Source organism: Plectropomus leopardus, chromosome 5 (assembly GCF_026936395.1).
Source record: "Plectropomus leopardus strain MGB_pleo_1.0 chromosome 5, ASM2693639v1, whole genome shotgun sequence".
NCBI lineage: Eukaryota > Metazoa > Chordata > Actinopteri > Perciformes > Serranidae > Plectropomus > Plectropomus leopardus.
The window spans coordinates 31,630,184-31,647,117 of NC_142180.1; the positions used below are offsets into that span (position 1 = coordinate 31,630,184).

Genomic DNA, 16,934 nt, shown 5'->3' on the forward strand with positions numbered 1-16,934 from the left:
AAATGTCCAGCTCCTTGGGAAAAGTGTTGAAATTAATGGTTTGTTGGTGAATGAAGAAAAATACAACGGTAAAGGCTTTGATGCGCATCAGGCTAAAGTGGACTAGCAGTGTTTATCATCAAGGCAGATGGACGAGAAGACAGCAGAGCCCATTAAGAAATCTTTACTGGTGCCCCACCCTCCCTCTGTCTAATGTGTCTGAAGGGTACCACTTTAGCCCTGTGTGTGTGTGTGTGTGTGTGTGTGTGTCTGTGTGTGTGTGTGTGTGTGTGTGTGAGCGTGCGTGTGTGACAGCAGCTTCTCTAAACATAAATGGACATATTGGACATGAAGTAGAGTGAAATTTAGGCCAACTTCCTTTAACAGAATAAGCTTTTGTGGTCTCAATGTGTCGGATTACAAAAGTCAAATTAAGAGATGAATGTTTGGCCGTTGAGTTTATTTGTAGGCTAATAACAGATTCGAAACAACCAAAGATAATACTTTGACAGCATTATAAAGGAGGCCTTAATTTTCAACAATCACTGAAAACAGGATCCCTGCAATGTTATTCAAAACAATTTGTTCATATTGCTGACCAAATGGGCTGATGAACAACCTAATATTATTTTGTTGGCAATCTATACAGTAAGACACTGATGGGTCTTTATTGTAATAGTATTAGTAGTTTATTTAAGTCCCTGTTAGCATACACACACACACATATGTATGTGTCGACTGAAAAGGTGTAGGTTGAAGCTGAAGCTTATTATAACTTAATACTTAGAATATTTGTATGAGTAACTCATTTCCTACAAAGTTTTATTTCAAAAAAATATAAAACAACAGAAGGACTTAAAAGAGAAATACTATTAAGATTCTGAAACTTTTCATATAAGCCGTAACTTAGCTTTCTGTTTGTTCACCGCCATATTTTTATACAATTTTTAAATTTTGCAGCATGAACTACACAGTTTTAATTTGTTTTGCAGCCATTCCCTTAGTTAAACCCTCTGATGGATACACATCTGCTCTTTATGTTTGTCCTTACAGTGGCTTTGAGGACTATAGCTTTTTTTACACAGAGATGGCACTATAGGTCCACTGCAGAGTCCCTTCTTTATGTCCAAACAACGGAGGCATCATGCTGCTCCTGTGTATGATTTTAGATAGCATGCTGGCATCACGGAACTAAAAGAGGCATGATGGTTAACACAACAGCGTTGGCCTCTAGTGTGACTTATTACATTTGCATCGACTGCACTCTGTAAACAAAAACAATGGCATAACATGACAATAACAATAATTTACCATCGCTGTTATCTGCTGGCTGATCTATTCCTCTGCTCAAAGGGGTAGCGAGCTCCCAAATCTCATCGCATTTCCAATTTGCGGACATTTGCAGCTGCTGTTTTTCTTGAGTTAGCCATTAACTGCTGTGTAGGAGCCATAATGTGTATTTATCCTCTGTTTATTATTGGTTTAAGATGCATGCTCTTTTGATCACTATTCACATCTGGTTTGACATATTGAGGGAGGGGGTTGGTTTCACATTATTTACCTGTTCATACACTAGCGTGGCAGCACTTAGACAAAAAGTGTGATTTTTACTTTTTAACTTTTTAAAATTTTTTTTGTCGTATGGTCCTGTATTACAGTTTTCTCAAAAGTGGAAGCACAAAAAGTTACAGAAAAAATAACTAAAGAAAATATAACAGTTAACTGAACAAATAAAGTAAAGTATTAACAGCCCCAAAAATTGTAAAAAAAAAAAAAAAAAAAAAAAATTTTTTTTTTTTTTTTTTTTTAAGGAGTGGCAGGCCTTGACCTTAGTACCTCTAAAACTCTGGCTACAGCCCTGCTACATATTATTGAAAAAAAATCCTAAAATAATTAAATAACTATATTACTGACAGTAAAAATAGGCTTCATATAAGAGTTGATTAGGGTTGAATGTATATGTTCTCCAAACACTGGAAATAGGAATATTCATACATAGTTGCTTAAAGTTGAAAAAGTATTCAGTTCCTTTACTTCAGTAGAAGAACTAATATAACACAATAGAAATACTCTGTTACAAGTAAAAATCCTTATTGAAAATGTCACTTAAGTAAATGTAATTAAGTATAATCAGGAAAAAAGTACTGCAAGTATTAAATGTAAAAGTACCCAGTGCAGAGAAATAACAAAAAGAACAAACACCCCCAACCCTCAAAATAATTAAAAAGAAAAAAGAAAACAAACAAAAATAATTGAATAAAAATGAAAAGCACCCCAACATTTTAGAAAAAACAACAAAATCCATGAAACTCAAAATAAAGAAAATAAAAACACCCCAAAAACATTAAAATTATAAGAAAAATATTAGTAAAAGCAACACTCAAAATTACAAAAATAGAAAAAATAACTAGAATAACTGAAAGAAAAACCCTCAAAATTATTCCAAAAAACATAGAAAAACACGTCAAAATTATTCCAAAAATATAGAAAAAAAGAGAGGAAACCTCTTTTTAGTTAGTTTAGTTTAAACTTTTGTTTATCAAAAGAGTTGCCAACTATTTTTTTGCTTTTTGGACAATCAGAATTGATTAGTAAACTATTCATTTCAGATGTACGCATATAAACAGTTTTTTTTTTCATTTTCAAGAAAACATCATATTTTATAAACTCTTGTTAGATTTTTTATGTGAAAATCTTAATTTGTAAAGTAACTTGAGCTTTTAAACACATGTATTTAAGCAAAATGTACAATGTTACCCACTGAAATGTTAACTCAAATTTGCGCTAAAGTACAGTTCTTGAGCAAATGTACTTGGTTGCATTTAACCATTGTTAAACAGAGTAATGTGAGTATTTCTTATTTCACTATAATACAACCATGGTATATCTGTACTTGTCAGACTTTTTCATTTTGTAACAGAGCCACAATACATCCATGATGGGGACAGTGTGCATGGTGTGACAGCCTCTCTGCTCTCTGATTGGTTAAACCTCAGAAAGGCTACTGCTGTAGAATTCGCTACGTCATTTATTTGGCCAATGAGCGTGAAACTTTGGCGTTCGGTCCCACCCAGTTGTCAGTATCAACCAATCAGTGTGGAGCAGGGGCAGGGCTGACAGACCACCTAGACCTGCTCACCTATCGCAGTGAAGAGGTGATCAGGAGTCACTGTTTGGAGTTTCCTTGCAGGAATATCCCAGCAGTCAGTGATAGTTTTATTAAAACGTGTGTTTGACAGTTTGGAGCTCGTGCACATTTGGATCTGATCAGAAAAACGATGGATCCGCTGCTGTATTTAGGCGGAGTGGTGGTGTTGTTCCTGCTGTGGATCAAAGTCAAAGGTCTAGATTACGTGATCGTGCACCAGAGGTGGATATTTGTGTGTTTGTTCCTGCTGCCGCTTTCCGTTATTTTCGATGTGTATTATTATGTTCGCGCGTGGCTCATTTTCAAGATGTGCTCTGCGCCCAAACTGCACGACCAGCGCGTGCGAGACATCCAGCGACAGGTGAGCATGCCATCACCATCTGACGGCGTGCTTGTGCACAGATGTGCATGTGTGTGTGTGTGTGTGTGTGGTTTGATGCCTGTTCTCATTTAGTATGCTAAAACAATAAGTTATATTAAAGTGATATTCACATCAATATTGACGTCCAGTAGTCTATAGTTCATTTTTTTATTTAGTATAGGCCGATGTAAGAAGTCAAAGTACATAAGTATTATCTGTATAATGTAGCCTACTTAAAGTATCAAAGTAAAAGTACTCTAAATGTAGAATGGCTCATTTCAAAGGGTCAGCAAAGAATATATTACTCTGTTTTTTGTCACTAGCAAATACATTTAAGCACATTATGTTGTCAATGTGTAGCCAATTTTATATACTACAGCATATCATATAAGCATATCTTGCGTTTTTTGTTTAAAATGTAACTATGAGTGGCAAGTTATTGTAGTTGAGTAAAAAGTATAATATTAAGTACCATAAAATGAATATAATATCACCATCACCATAATTATCACCATGCATCACTGACTATAAATGTGTGTAAAAATAAATAAAGAAGAAAAGAAAAAATAGATCATGTAAATAAAAGCAAAACAAGAAACTAAACATAAAATAGTGCAAATAAAAACAGATAAATAATTAAAATAAAATAAAAAATACATTAATACTAATTACACAGTGATTGCTAGTGAGTAGATTTGATATAAACACGAATTTATATGCATAATAATAATGATAAGTATAAATTTATGTAGTTACATAGGTATAAACTCTCAAAACGATAAGCTCAGGTATCTAAAAGGTAAAGTGTCAAGTGGTGAGTTTAATAGTTAAACCGTGTTGACAGATATGTTGTTGATGGAAGTTTAGAGTATTATTGGCATGTAAAGAATGCTGTATATTACATGTGTTTTGTAAGGAATCATGGGTAGTGAAAAACTCACAGTGGCTTTGTGTGTTTCTGATGGAAAAGTAATAGTTTATTTTCAGTTATGGGTGTAAGAATTTAAATGTTGGTGCTGTTGCTTTATCTCTGTTGTCTTATCAGTCAATCATTAATCAGTTTTTACTAAGTGCTTGACATACTTAATTATTTACCTGTTTTTTATGTAGCTGGATGTTGGCATGCACACAATTGCAAATATTTTGTATTAACAGGCTTGTAATAAATTATCAAAAAACATTATATTAATTAACCATCAATATAAAGCCCCGATAGCTTCCTCACTAAAAAGTTACAGACCTGGCTTCTATGAAAATTATAACATCATTGTTATAGCTCTTATAATTTCAATATGTGAGGGTCGTTCTGTTAAAATGTGTTTTTAATGTGTAGCATTCGATGATAATCTGTTTAAAGTTCATGTTGACTGTAATTCATTTGAAAAAAAAAAACTGTTGTGGCATATTTAGAACTTATTAATCAAACCAACATAACATAACAACACAGTGTTCATTCATACACTGCAGAAATCAAGTCAAATACATGTTTGTTAGTTGTGTGAACTTAATCAGCTCAGAAATGGGGTGAATATCATGAGCTAATATGGAAACTTTTGTTTTCCATTTTCTCGTGTTCTGTACAACTTTGTCTCGGTGCTGTATACTTAATGAAAATAATATGAACAATAATAATTTTATTTATATAGCACTTTTAAAAACTGTTGTTTAAAAAGTGCTTTGACAAATTAAGCAAATGCAGAAACTCAGGAAATTATAAAAATATCAACAAACATGCCAAACAGAGGAATTTCTGAAATTCAAACAAAAAGGCAAGAGCAAAATGCGTATACAGAAGGTCAACAATAATAAAGCAAACAAAAATAATAAAAGTAATAACACAGGCAGAACTGATCCATTTTTTAAATAGAAAATATAGGAATAAAGCTATAAAAGACAATAAAAATCATGTAAGAATCTGACATATCTGTGGAGATAAAACAAAGATAACATAGACCCAGATGAACAAGTAAATAAATTATAACATGAAAAGATGGTAAGAACAGCACATAAGAAGGATAAGGTTCAGATAAATAGAGTAAGAGCAGCAAAATGAATAGAGAAAAGCAAATAAATTAAAGTGACATGACATAAAAGCAAGTCTAAAAACGTGAGTTTTAACAAGTGATTTAAAAGAAGTCACTGATTCTGGGAGCTTGAATTAAGACAACGGTTGCTGGCGAAATAAGAACGAGAGAGCACTGTGAACATTTTTGGGCGAGAGCAGACAAGACAGCTTGATTCCTAAAAGGATTTGGTCGGGAGGAGCGAGGAATTTGACATGAAGTAGAGACCGGCTCTCCACAGTCGGGTGAATTAATTGTGAAGATTAACATTCACAAAATATACCTTGACAAGTGCAGTGAGCTGCCAAAGGTTTTCACCTCAAAGAATATCCTCAGTCTTTTATACCAAGAAAATCTCAAAGATGGCTGAGTGGGTAAACAGTCATGTGTGCTGTGCATCCTCTGTCCCTGAAAAGATAATAATGTCTTCTTCTCTGTATCATGTGACCTATTTCAGGTGCGTGAGTGGAGGAAGGACGGCAGTAAGACCTACATGTGTACGGGTCGACCCGGCTGGCTCACTGTGTCTCTCAGAGTCGGGAAATACAAGAAAACACACAAGAACATTATGATCAACATGATGGACATTCTGGAGGTGGACACAAAGAGGCAGGTAGGACGAGACAACAGACACTGGTTACAGGGAAGGTGAAGAGGATGTGTTTAATTTTGGGGACATGTGCCTTCTGTGGTGGATATCTGCTTACCTCTCTTTTCGTTTGTCTAAAATACAATATCAGTCAAATAATCTGATGGAGGACGGAAAAAAAACAAGAAAAGTGACCCTGCTGGAAGAAATCAAATTGCATAGCCAAGCAACAGCAACTGGACAAACTAATCATAATAAACATGGATGTATTACTGAATGGGTCTGCTGGGCCCCAGGGCCCAAAATGTTATTATCACACAAATTAATTAAATCATTTTAACCAGGAAGAGGCTCAAAATGACCACAGAGACACAAAATAACTGCAAAAAGGGTAAAAGCAACCACAGAGAGACATAAAATGACCAAAATATAGCCTTAATTTAACCAGGTGAAAAGACACATTGAGATGTAAAATCTCTTTTCCAAGAGCAGCCTGACCAAGAGGGCAGCATAAAACAAAGTTACAACAATAAATACAAACAAATACAACTATCAAACATTACAAAGAGCGAGCACAACATCCAGATAAAATGCAACACAGAACAGTCATATATTGTATATTAATGTGTGCAATTTTTCATTTCAGTAAGAAATTGAGTAGCAGTGACATTGACCAAAAGTACTATTTTCTCAATCTTGACTTAAATTCCCTCAAAGTGATCAGCTCAGACAATTTCAAGTCCTTCTGTGAATTATTCCACGAAGAGGAGGTGGCAAATTTAAAAGCTTTATTGTGTGACTCAAAATGACCTCAAAGAGACACAAAACAACAAAAAATGCTAAATAACCACTAAGTGTGTGTCATAGTCCCCTGGAGGAGCAGTGGTGGGCCTTCTGCCTGTCTGTGCCATAGACAGGGGTATATTGTGTCATAATCCACTCGTGACTTTACACAACAAAGATGTTTATGACAAGGCTGCATTACAGACACTAACGCACTGCTGCACTTGCATACCAGGACACTGAGTGCATGCATTGTGTGTGACTTTAAAAGTTACAAATCTGCAGATGTTGCACCCAGCCACTGCAAAACTGTTGATGAGCTTCTGAGGGAAAGTTACAAGCATGGCCGTAGACCCTGACCATTTTTATGGTTTTGTCATTTACTTTGCTCATGATAACATTGTATAAAGTAACTGCTGAAATTGTAAAAAGGGACATCACTTTAGCAGGGCAATAAAGACAAGGACGAGACAATCAGACAGGTTGTAAAGCAGCCAGCAGTCAGTCTTTAAACCACTTTATTTGACACTTTGCATGATGATTTTTACAGTTTATGAGCTTTTTCTTCCTAATAAATTAGGCTAACCAGGGGGTTTGTTTAAACCCTGTGTAGTCAGGGCATTGGGTGGCTGAGTGGATTAAGCAGGGGCCCTTTGAGTAAAGGCAGTGTCCTTGCCACAGCAGCCTCAGGTTCAACTCCCGCTCAAGGCCCTTTGCTGCAGGTTGTTCCCACTCTCTCTCCCCCATTCACACTGTTGAACTGTCCTTTTTAATAAAAGGCTCAAATGCCTGGAGATGTTAAAAGTCCTCTGCTTTCTGAGGCATCAGTGGCTGAGTGGATAAAGCAGGTGCCCCATGAATATAGGCAGTGTCTTTGCTGCAGCAGCCTCAGGTTCAATTCCTGCTCAAGGCTCTTTGCTGCATGTCATCTCCACTCTCTCCCCCTTTAATGCTATTGATCTGTCCTGTCTAAGAAAGGCTCAAATGCCAAAAAAAAACTTTTTAAAAAAACAAACAAACCTGTGAGATCATTTGCCTGTTTCTTTCCACATTGGACTTCTGTTGGACAGCAACGCTGTGTTCCCAGATCTCAGCATTACACTGGTGATACTGGTAACCATTAGAAATGATGGCTCAGTGACCAAATAAAATAACCACAAATGGCAATTCTGGGGTTAAAGCCAACTAAAACTGTTAGAAAGTAAAAGCCAAAAGGATCAAAACCTTTGACAGTTTACTAAAACTGCTTCAAAGGTAACTAACAGGTTTTTGTTGGCAGTCCCTATTGGGCAATTTTTAAAAAACCCTTTGAGGACTATCATCAATAGCTTAATTAAAAAAAAAACACTTTTTTGCAAATTTTGTGCAACACCAATACAAATGTTTGGAACAGGTGGTGCCTCCTATTGTGCAATTAAAAATAATTTTATACAAGTGGTTCAACGTTGTTATGGAACATTTCCATTGAGTTTTGTCATGACTGGACAATAGTTTTCCAATTTACAGTCTGATTTGTATTTCATCACGCCCTATTTTATTTATTCATTTGTTTTTCTTATGTATAGCTTCCTTTAGTGGTCACTTTGAAAGAAACTTTCAGGGTATGTTTCAGGTACCATGCCCCTTTTGAAGGTCAGTATCTTCAAAATGCAATAAGATATTCACTTTTAGTAAATTTTATAGGCTCGGTCAAATAATGATCCACAGAAAATTTGGTAGCAATTGGACCTATTATTAGGAGGATATAAAAAATATGTTCAAAATGAAAAAATCTTGTCAGGTGGACTTGAGTGGGGCACATTTGGAGAGTTGACAGATGGATGTCTTTGAGGTTTTGTGCAATTTTGACTCATGGTAAAGGAGGAGGATGCCTTTTTTATTAATTTAATTACATTGCCACCATCTAGCTGATTGGAGTCATATCCAGTGAGCAGCACACAACACCCAATCACTGGTGACAAACTAATGTGTCTAAAACGTACCATCTCGCCAGAATTTACAAAATCATTTCAGAAGAAGGCTTGAACCCCTAACGAATCATTAATCAATTTTCAGTTAAAGTGCTACTCATTAAAATGGCTTGTCTTGTCAGCCTGATGGCAAATCTCACAATAATCTTTGTTTTTTTAGGTGGTGAGAGTTGAGCCGCTGGCCAACATGGGTCAGGTGACCGCCCTCCTCACCTCTATTGGCTGGACGCTGCCGGTGCTGCCCGAGCTCGATGACCTCACTGTGGGTATGTTTTCTGTATTACTGTGGATTATTTTCTGGGGAATCATCACACAGTCATCATCTGCGGCTCTCGAGTTTCTAGAAATAGAGAGATGATTTCCACAGCTCATTGCTCAGTGAGGCAGGTCCTCCATCTCCCCCATCAGTCACTGCATCCTGTTTAGAGCACCAGCGACTTCTCTAATTACGTTAGAGGATTGATGTTGTAGCTCAAAAGATGAAACTGGGAGGAAATGGCTGCAGTGTTGGAAGCACCCCTGGATCAGGTTTCGTAATGGATTTCCTGATGCCATAAACTGCGCATCAACAATCTAATGTTTTCCCATCAGGCCGCGGTACATTCATTTATCCTGATGTCAAAGTAGGCACACACTGTACACACTCACTCCCAGCAGGCAAACGCCGCGTTCTGCTGGTGTGTTCGCCCGCTCTTGGTCTCACCTGGGCAGATACTGAATCACTAATCTTTCACTCTCTCTCCTCCCTCAGGTGGTTTGGTGATGGGTACAGGCATTGAGTCGTCCTCTCACATTTACGGGCTGTTTCAGCACATCTGCGTCGCCTATGAGCTGGTTCTAGCTGATGGCAGCTTGGTTCGCTGCACTGAGGTGAGTATCGAGTGTGTGTCAGAGTCCAGGTCTCAGATTTATCCAGTATCACAGGGTTGAATCACGTTTAAATAGGGATCACCATGGTAACATCACCATGGGCTTCTCTGCCTCTGCAACAGAAACCATCACAAATTGTGTTTTTATTCATAAATGTCAGTCTGTTGTGACAAAAAAAGCACCAAAAATTTAAATTTCCAAATTCACCCAAGGCTCCTGAAAATGCCAGTTTAGCAACAGAACATACCAAATTTCTTCAAGGTATATACAAGAAACATTGTCTCTGTAATTCTACACAGGAAAAAAAGGTCTTAAAAATAGATTGCTATACTATGCTGTGTAAATACTAAAAAAATAATATTTTTATAAAATATCCAATAATAATTGATACTATGTAGTACATCAAAAATTCGGGTTGCCAAAGTGCAGTACCTAAAAACATTGGTTATTTAAGAGCATTTAAAAGTCTGTCAGGAAAGTATTTCTGCAGCCTTCAGTCCTGCATCTTTGTGGGATCAACCTTTGCTTGAAGGTGCTCTGCTGAAACACCTGCCGGGTGTGGACGGGGTTGATGGAGTTGCTCTCCACCTGCTGAAAAAAATCCAGTTCAGATCTAACAATAGAGCTCGTCTTATAATCAGTTTGCCTCTGTTCTTGTCAGCTGTGCAAGCACCCTCTCCGCAGCACACCACACGAAAAAACAAAGCACTGGCCACAACAGACTGGTAGACGGTGCACAGCAGGGGTCTGCAGATGTTAAAAATTCTCTACTTTCTGAGGCGTCAGTGGCTGAGTGGATAAAGCAGGCGCCCCATGAATACAGGCAGTGTCTTTGCTGCAGCAGCTTCAGGTTCAATTCCTGCTCAAGGCTGTCATCCCCACTCTCTCTCCCCCTTTCACACTACTGATCTGACCTATTTAATAAAGGTTAAAATGAAAAAAAAGCCTTCTTAAAAATTACAGTTTGCTTTGACCTTTTTTGTACAGAGACTCTATATGGGTCCTCCAGTCTGGCTTGTTGCCGAGCTGCACCTCCAGGTATTTTTTAGCAGGAGACAGTACCCCTGATGTCAGCTGGGACGGGTTTGTGATACAGTCTGCAGAGATGCACTAACATGTTGTGTAACTGTCACACTAAGTAAAGCGAAAAGAGTTGTCCCTGTAATGTTCACTAATGGTTTAGTTGGCAAAGTCAACATACAAGACAAACGTTACAAACCCAGAAGGCTAAGAACTCATTTATCTCTGCAAATGTGCAGTTGACATATGTGTACAGTTTTTTGTTTTTTTTTCAAAAAGACAGTTTTGTTTGTACCCAGGAGGAGAACTCGGACCTTTTCCACGCCGTCCCATGGTCCTGTGGAACTCTGGGGTTCTTGGTTGCAGCTGAGATTAAAATAGTCCCAGCTAAACCCTGGGTGAAGCTGCGCTATGAGCCGGTCAGAGGGCTGGAGAACATCTGCAAACGCTTCACTGAAGCATCCGAGAACAAGCAGAACACGTTTGTAGAGGGTCTCCAGTACACCCGGGACAGCGCCGTCATCATGACGGGAACAATGACCGACCACGCTGAGCCTGATAAGGTGAGGTGACTGTGAGGGTACGTTTGACTTGTTTTCACGTTTTGTCACATTTAACCCCCGTGTTTCCTCTCTGACATCAGATTAACAGAATCGGGCTGCACTTCAAACCCTGGTTCTTTAAACATGTGGAGGGTTATCTGAAAGGTGATCACACTGGAGTTGAATACATCCCTCTGAGACAGTACTATCACAGACACACACGCAGCATCTTCTGGGAGCTTCAGGTACTCGCAAAATCACACCAACACACACACACACACACACACACACACACACACACACACACACACACACAGAGGGTGTTTCCATGAGCTTTAGGGTCACCTCAACCCTTTTAAACCTGAGAAAATTTTTCTATTTTTAAAAAATAGAAAAATTATGAAGAAAATTATATGAAGATAAGCCAAAAAGAAACAGGTAAAAAATTGCATAACGTGCTGAAAAAACAATTCATTTTATTTATTTATCATATGTCTTGTGTATCATAATTTTAAATATAAAATTATAATTAGAAATATAGTTTTATAGACATTTCCCCTAATTTTTTTTGATAGTTTTCAAATAATTCTTCCCACTTAAAACACATTTTTAGGTGAATTTCTCGTCACTTTTTACTAACTTGCAATTTTTTGGACATTTCTTGCCAAGTTGGTCATTTCCTTTTTTTCCCCATGTTTTTAAAAGACATCAAACCGATTTGCTCGATCTTCAAAAGGTCAAAAAACCTTGTGAAAGGTTCTGAACGCAGCACAAGAAAACTGATGTTGATCCAGGTTTCAGAGGGTTAAGGTACACACATACAGTATGTACAAGATATCATCTTGTCATCATCTTATGAACACTCTTCTCTTTATTATACTCTGATGTTGTCTCACACACACACACACACACACACACACACACACACACACACACACACACACACCATTAGCCATTAGTGAGAAGGGTTTGGCATCCTCTGTTTTCGGTAACAGTAAATGGTGTGATGAATTATTCATAGTATTGGTCTCACAGATACCTACAGGAGCGAGCTCTGGGCTTTTGGGTGCTCTCTCTGTTTGAGAGGGTTTTCTCTTTGTAGACGGTGCAGAGGAGAGTCACAAACAAGGCAGACCGATACTTTGATTACATCTGCAGTTTACGACAGACATCGTGGATGTGTTGGACACGCAGACGTGAGCGTGTTCAAAGCTCTGGCTGCCCTCTGCTGGAATATAAGAGGCGTGCAACTAGATTTTAACGGCGTCTCATCTACATTAAACTTGAACAGATATGACAAATTATATTTTGTAGGAAGTCAACACTGTAATTTTAAAAAAAGATGTTTTGATTCATGTTTTTGCGATATTTGCGGACCTCCACAGCATTATTTACATTTTTTTTTTGACCTTTCTTAATTTTTGATTATTTTTTAGATAATAAAATTCACAAGGAAAAGCTGAAATAAGAGTTTTAAAAAATCAGGTCATTTCCGTAATTTTATTTATTTTGGGAAGTCAAAAAACATGATTTGTATATATTATCATTCTCGTCCCTGTAAAAAAAAAAAAGATTGAGTGTGACAAAGCATAGGTTAAAACATATGAAAGAAAAGAAAGACCAGAAGAACAGAATTTCATCAAACATTGATACCCAATTGTGACATTAAATCAATGCTGAATATTTAATGCTGGAATGAAAACACGGCTCTGTTTGTAGCATTTTAATATTTTACTCTGAAACCCATGTATCTGATCTTATGAGGTTTTAAATTCCTTCTTTTGAATTTCTAGAAAGTTATTTTATGTGGTGCAATTTAAATATCTGAATTTTGGGGGGGTTGGGCATCTCAAACTGAGATTTGTTCCCTAAATTAATTTAACCAAAGTCTGATCTAAACATTCAAGTCAGTGCCTCTGTGTGTATTTGTATCCTCTCTCCAGGACATTATTCCCTTCGGCAACAACCCAATATTTCGCTGGCTTTTTGGATGGATGGTTCCTCCTAAAATCTCACTGTTGAAGCTCACCCAGGGAGAGACCATCAGACGGCTCTATGAGCAGCACCACGTGGTCCAGGACATGCTGGTGCCCATGAAGGATCTGCAGGCTGCCATCACACGCTTCCACCAGGACATTGACGTAAGACTCAGATCTGAATAAAGCCACTGAAAACCCGCTTTTATATTGAAAAAACTACTGTTTAAACTCCTTGTGTCATTTCAGGTTTACCCTCTGTGGTTGTGCCCCTTCCTGTTGCCACCAGGCAGAGGGATGGTCCACCCCAAAGGTCAGGAGGAGGAGCTGTACGTGGATATCGGGGCTTACGGAGAGCCCAAAGTCAAACATTTCGAAGCTAAAGCATCAACGCGTCAGCTGGAGAAGTTTGTTAGAGATGTGCACGGGTAAGTCTCAAATAACACGGGAAACTAAGGTGATATATTTGTAATAATGTCAATAATATCCAGGGTTCCTGTGGATCCTTAAAAAGTCCCAAAAGGCATTTAGTTCATTAATGTCTTTAATCAGTCTTTCAGAAGTCTTAAAAATAGTCAGACATTTAAAGTATGATATCAAGAATCACTTTTTCTGATGTTGCATCATAAAATCTCAAAATAACTGATAATAGTCCTTTTTTAATGATTTAACAATTTTTTAAAAACCTTCTATTCATTCATTTTTGTAGTGAAAAACATACTCAAAGTAAAATAATTTAACAAATTTTACGTCATGCAGATCGAGGTAAAGGAACCACCAATATTCATGTACAGTTACAACATCCAATCAAATCTAATCCTTTTTTTAAGGATTAGATATTAATATGACAACCTATGTTTATTGTTTTCCAGATATTCCTATCTAGAAATTTTGAAAATGCCTTCGCCTTCAAAATATAATAATATATAATAATAACATGATTTTACATACAGGGATGAAGAGGAGGTATGGTGTTTACAGGGATTACGGTTTATTTGGTGGTTATTTATTATTTATTCTTTCCTAGTTTATTGTCCTCTTGATTTTGTAGATAAGAATGTCAATTTGTAGATATTTGATTTTGGGTTATGCGGGTGTATTCATATATGTTTAATTAATTACGATATGGGTTTAAATCAGTAATCAATGATTCACGGAGAAGAGGTGGGATTAAAAAGGTTAGTACTTCTCCTTTTCGAATATATAAACCAAGTCATCAAGTGTTTGACCGTTTCTTTTGCTTTATGTTTTTCATTGTCTGTAAATATTACCTTTTTCTTTCTCTGCTTGTTTTTATGATCATTTCTCTCTTTTTTTTTCTTTTTTACATGTCCAAAAAATATTTTCACATCAAAACATCAATCAAATCAAATCATATAACTTTTGACCCAAAAAGTCATGCTTTATCTCGAACTAAACATTTGGTCAAAAAACCCAAAGTAACTGATCTCTGTTCATGTTTAGGGTTCTGTAAAATTAGTCTTAAACTGCATTCCTAGTGGCATTAAGAACGTTTTAAATCTAGCTTTATTTTATGCTATTTGAACCCTGAATATCACACCCAGAAATTGTGCTGAAAAAATATGAACTATTAAATACATGAGCAGACAAAATATAACAGCATTTACACACTTGCTGTCTTGCATTTATATCTACATGTGTCATCTGCCTCCTGCAGGTTCCAGATGTTGTATGCAGATGTGTACATGGACCGGGAGGAGTTTTGGGAGATGTTTGATGGACAGTTGTATCACAAACTGAGAGAGGAACTAGGCTGTAAGGAGGCCTTCCCTGAGGTTTATGACAAAATCTGCAAATCTGCCCGACACTGACCCGCATCACTGGTACCTGACCTCAGCCCTGTGTCACAGACACACAGAGGTACTGTCTGCAAGTCATGTTTGGTGGCTGCTTCTGGTTTTGGGATGTTTTAACAAATACAGAAAAACTGTTTTACACAAACACACATCTCAGAGTTTTCTAAGGTTCAATGAAGCTTTGCACACACTACTACAAGTTTGTGCTACTTTTGGTTTCTATTGTAATGCTTTTAAGCTGTGAATGTATTCTCTTTTTCCATTTTCTCATGTGTTGCCTGCCTTAAACCTGTGTGTGTTACTTGCACTTGGGAGCAAAAAACGTTTTGTTTTTTTATTTTTTTAAAAGGTGTATGCAAGGCCTTGTTGAACCATCTTGTCTTCTGTAGTGTTCATCACAGATGTTTCCCATATTTCTCTGTACGCCTACTTTAATAGATCTGTGTTACCTACAGGTGCCATTTATATAATTAGTGACATACACATTTTTTAAATATATACTTTTTTGATATATATATATATATATATATATATAAACAAACCAAACAGACTGTATTTTTATATCAAATCACATATCACCAGCACTGTCTAAGAATTGAATAATTTAATTAAAAACGGTTTTCTGCAGTAAATATAATTGCGATGCTTGTTAAATTTTAGATTCTGATGTTGTTGAGTGAAAATACCTTGCTTCACTAAAGTAATGCACGTTCCCAGCTATCACACAAACAGAAAAAAAACAGCAGATTTCTTTGGAGAGGATAGTTAGAAAAGAATGGATTGAAAAACAAAAAACACAGACACGTTTTAGCCCAGTGGCGTTCCTCAGGGTGTTGTTATGCTGCACTGGTGTGCTGTGATAATTAGATAGGTGCTTCCTCATTAACATTTTCTACCATTACTTTTTTGAGCTAATTTGATTTTAACGTCAAACAATGGAACTTTCAAACAATTTAGTCTACATGCTATACTTCCAGCTTTTTAATGTTATTTTTAACATACTTTTTTTTTTTAAATAACATGCTTTACTAACTGTTTTAATGGCATTTTGTAATAAGAAATTGTTATGGTACTACCCCATGATATTTATTATTACATACTATACTATGACATTTTTAGCAGGTAATACTGTAAAATTGTGACATACTACACTGTGACATTTTTATAGCATACTATGACAGTTTTATGACATTCTACACAATGTCTTTTTGAGTGATTTTTGTCAAAAATCATGAAAAAATGTCTCACCATAGTTTGTCGTGAAAAATCATGAAAATGTCAAGGTATACTATGTTGCCCTAAAATTATGAAAACAAAAAAACATCAAAGAATAGTATGTTCACATTAAAAATACCCATAAACCATAATGGTATAGCATGTCCTCCAAAAACATGAAGAGACGTCAAAGTATAGTATATCTTCAAAAATCATGACAAAACATCATAATAAAGCATGGCATCCAGACTCATTAAAAAAAATAAAAAGGTATATATTGTCCAAAATCACAGAGAAGAAAAAAATCATACTATAGTATGTTCTCAAAAATCATAAAAAAATGTCATGGTATAGTATGTCGTCAAAATTGATGAAAAAACGAAATAGAATGGTATGTTGTCAATAATCATTAAGAACATCATAGTATAGAATGTCGTCAAAAATCATGAAAAATTGACAGTATAGTATGGCATCGGAACTCATTAAAAAACTGTCAAGGTACATTATGTCGTATTAAAGCATGAAAAAATGTCATAGTATAGTATGTCGTCAAATGTATCAGCAATCGATGTTGTATACTATTTCATATAAATTATGAAAA

The 16,934-nt window shown here is 36.4% G+C and overlaps 1 protein-coding gene across 2 annotated transcripts in view; it reads left to right on the top strand.

Moving 5' to 3' along the window:
- The window catches only part of dhcr24 (24-dehydrocholesterol reductase), a 37,012-nt gene extending 20,464 nt beyond the window's left edge, over nucleotides 1–16,548 (top strand). The window contains exons 1-9 of one of the 2 annotated variants that reach the window (XM_088077955.1): nucleotides 3,127–3,488; nucleotides 6,009–6,164; nucleotides 9,054–9,159; nucleotides 9,645–9,763; nucleotides 11,083–11,346; nucleotides 11,427–11,570; nucleotides 13,269–13,466; nucleotides 13,551–13,729; nucleotides 14,980–16,548. In XM_088077955.1, the coding sequence (XP_087934081.1) occupies nucleotides 3,258–3,488; nucleotides 6,009–6,164; nucleotides 9,054–9,159; nucleotides 9,645–9,763; nucleotides 11,083–11,346; nucleotides 11,427–11,570; nucleotides 13,269–13,466; nucleotides 13,551–13,729; nucleotides 14,980–15,133 (1,551 nt within the window). In that variant the 5' untranslated portion in view covers nucleotides 3,127–3,257 and the 3' untranslated portion in view covers nucleotides 15,134–16,548. Of the gene's footprint in view, nucleotides 1–3,126; nucleotides 3,489–6,008; nucleotides 6,165–9,053; nucleotides 9,160–9,644; nucleotides 9,764–11,082; nucleotides 11,347–11,426; nucleotides 11,571–13,268; nucleotides 13,467–13,550; nucleotides 13,730–14,979 lie in introns of those variants that run through there. The other variant, XM_088077956.1, reaches the window with a different exon arrangement.
- The last annotated feature ends 386 nt before the right edge of the window (nucleotides 16,549–16,934 follow it).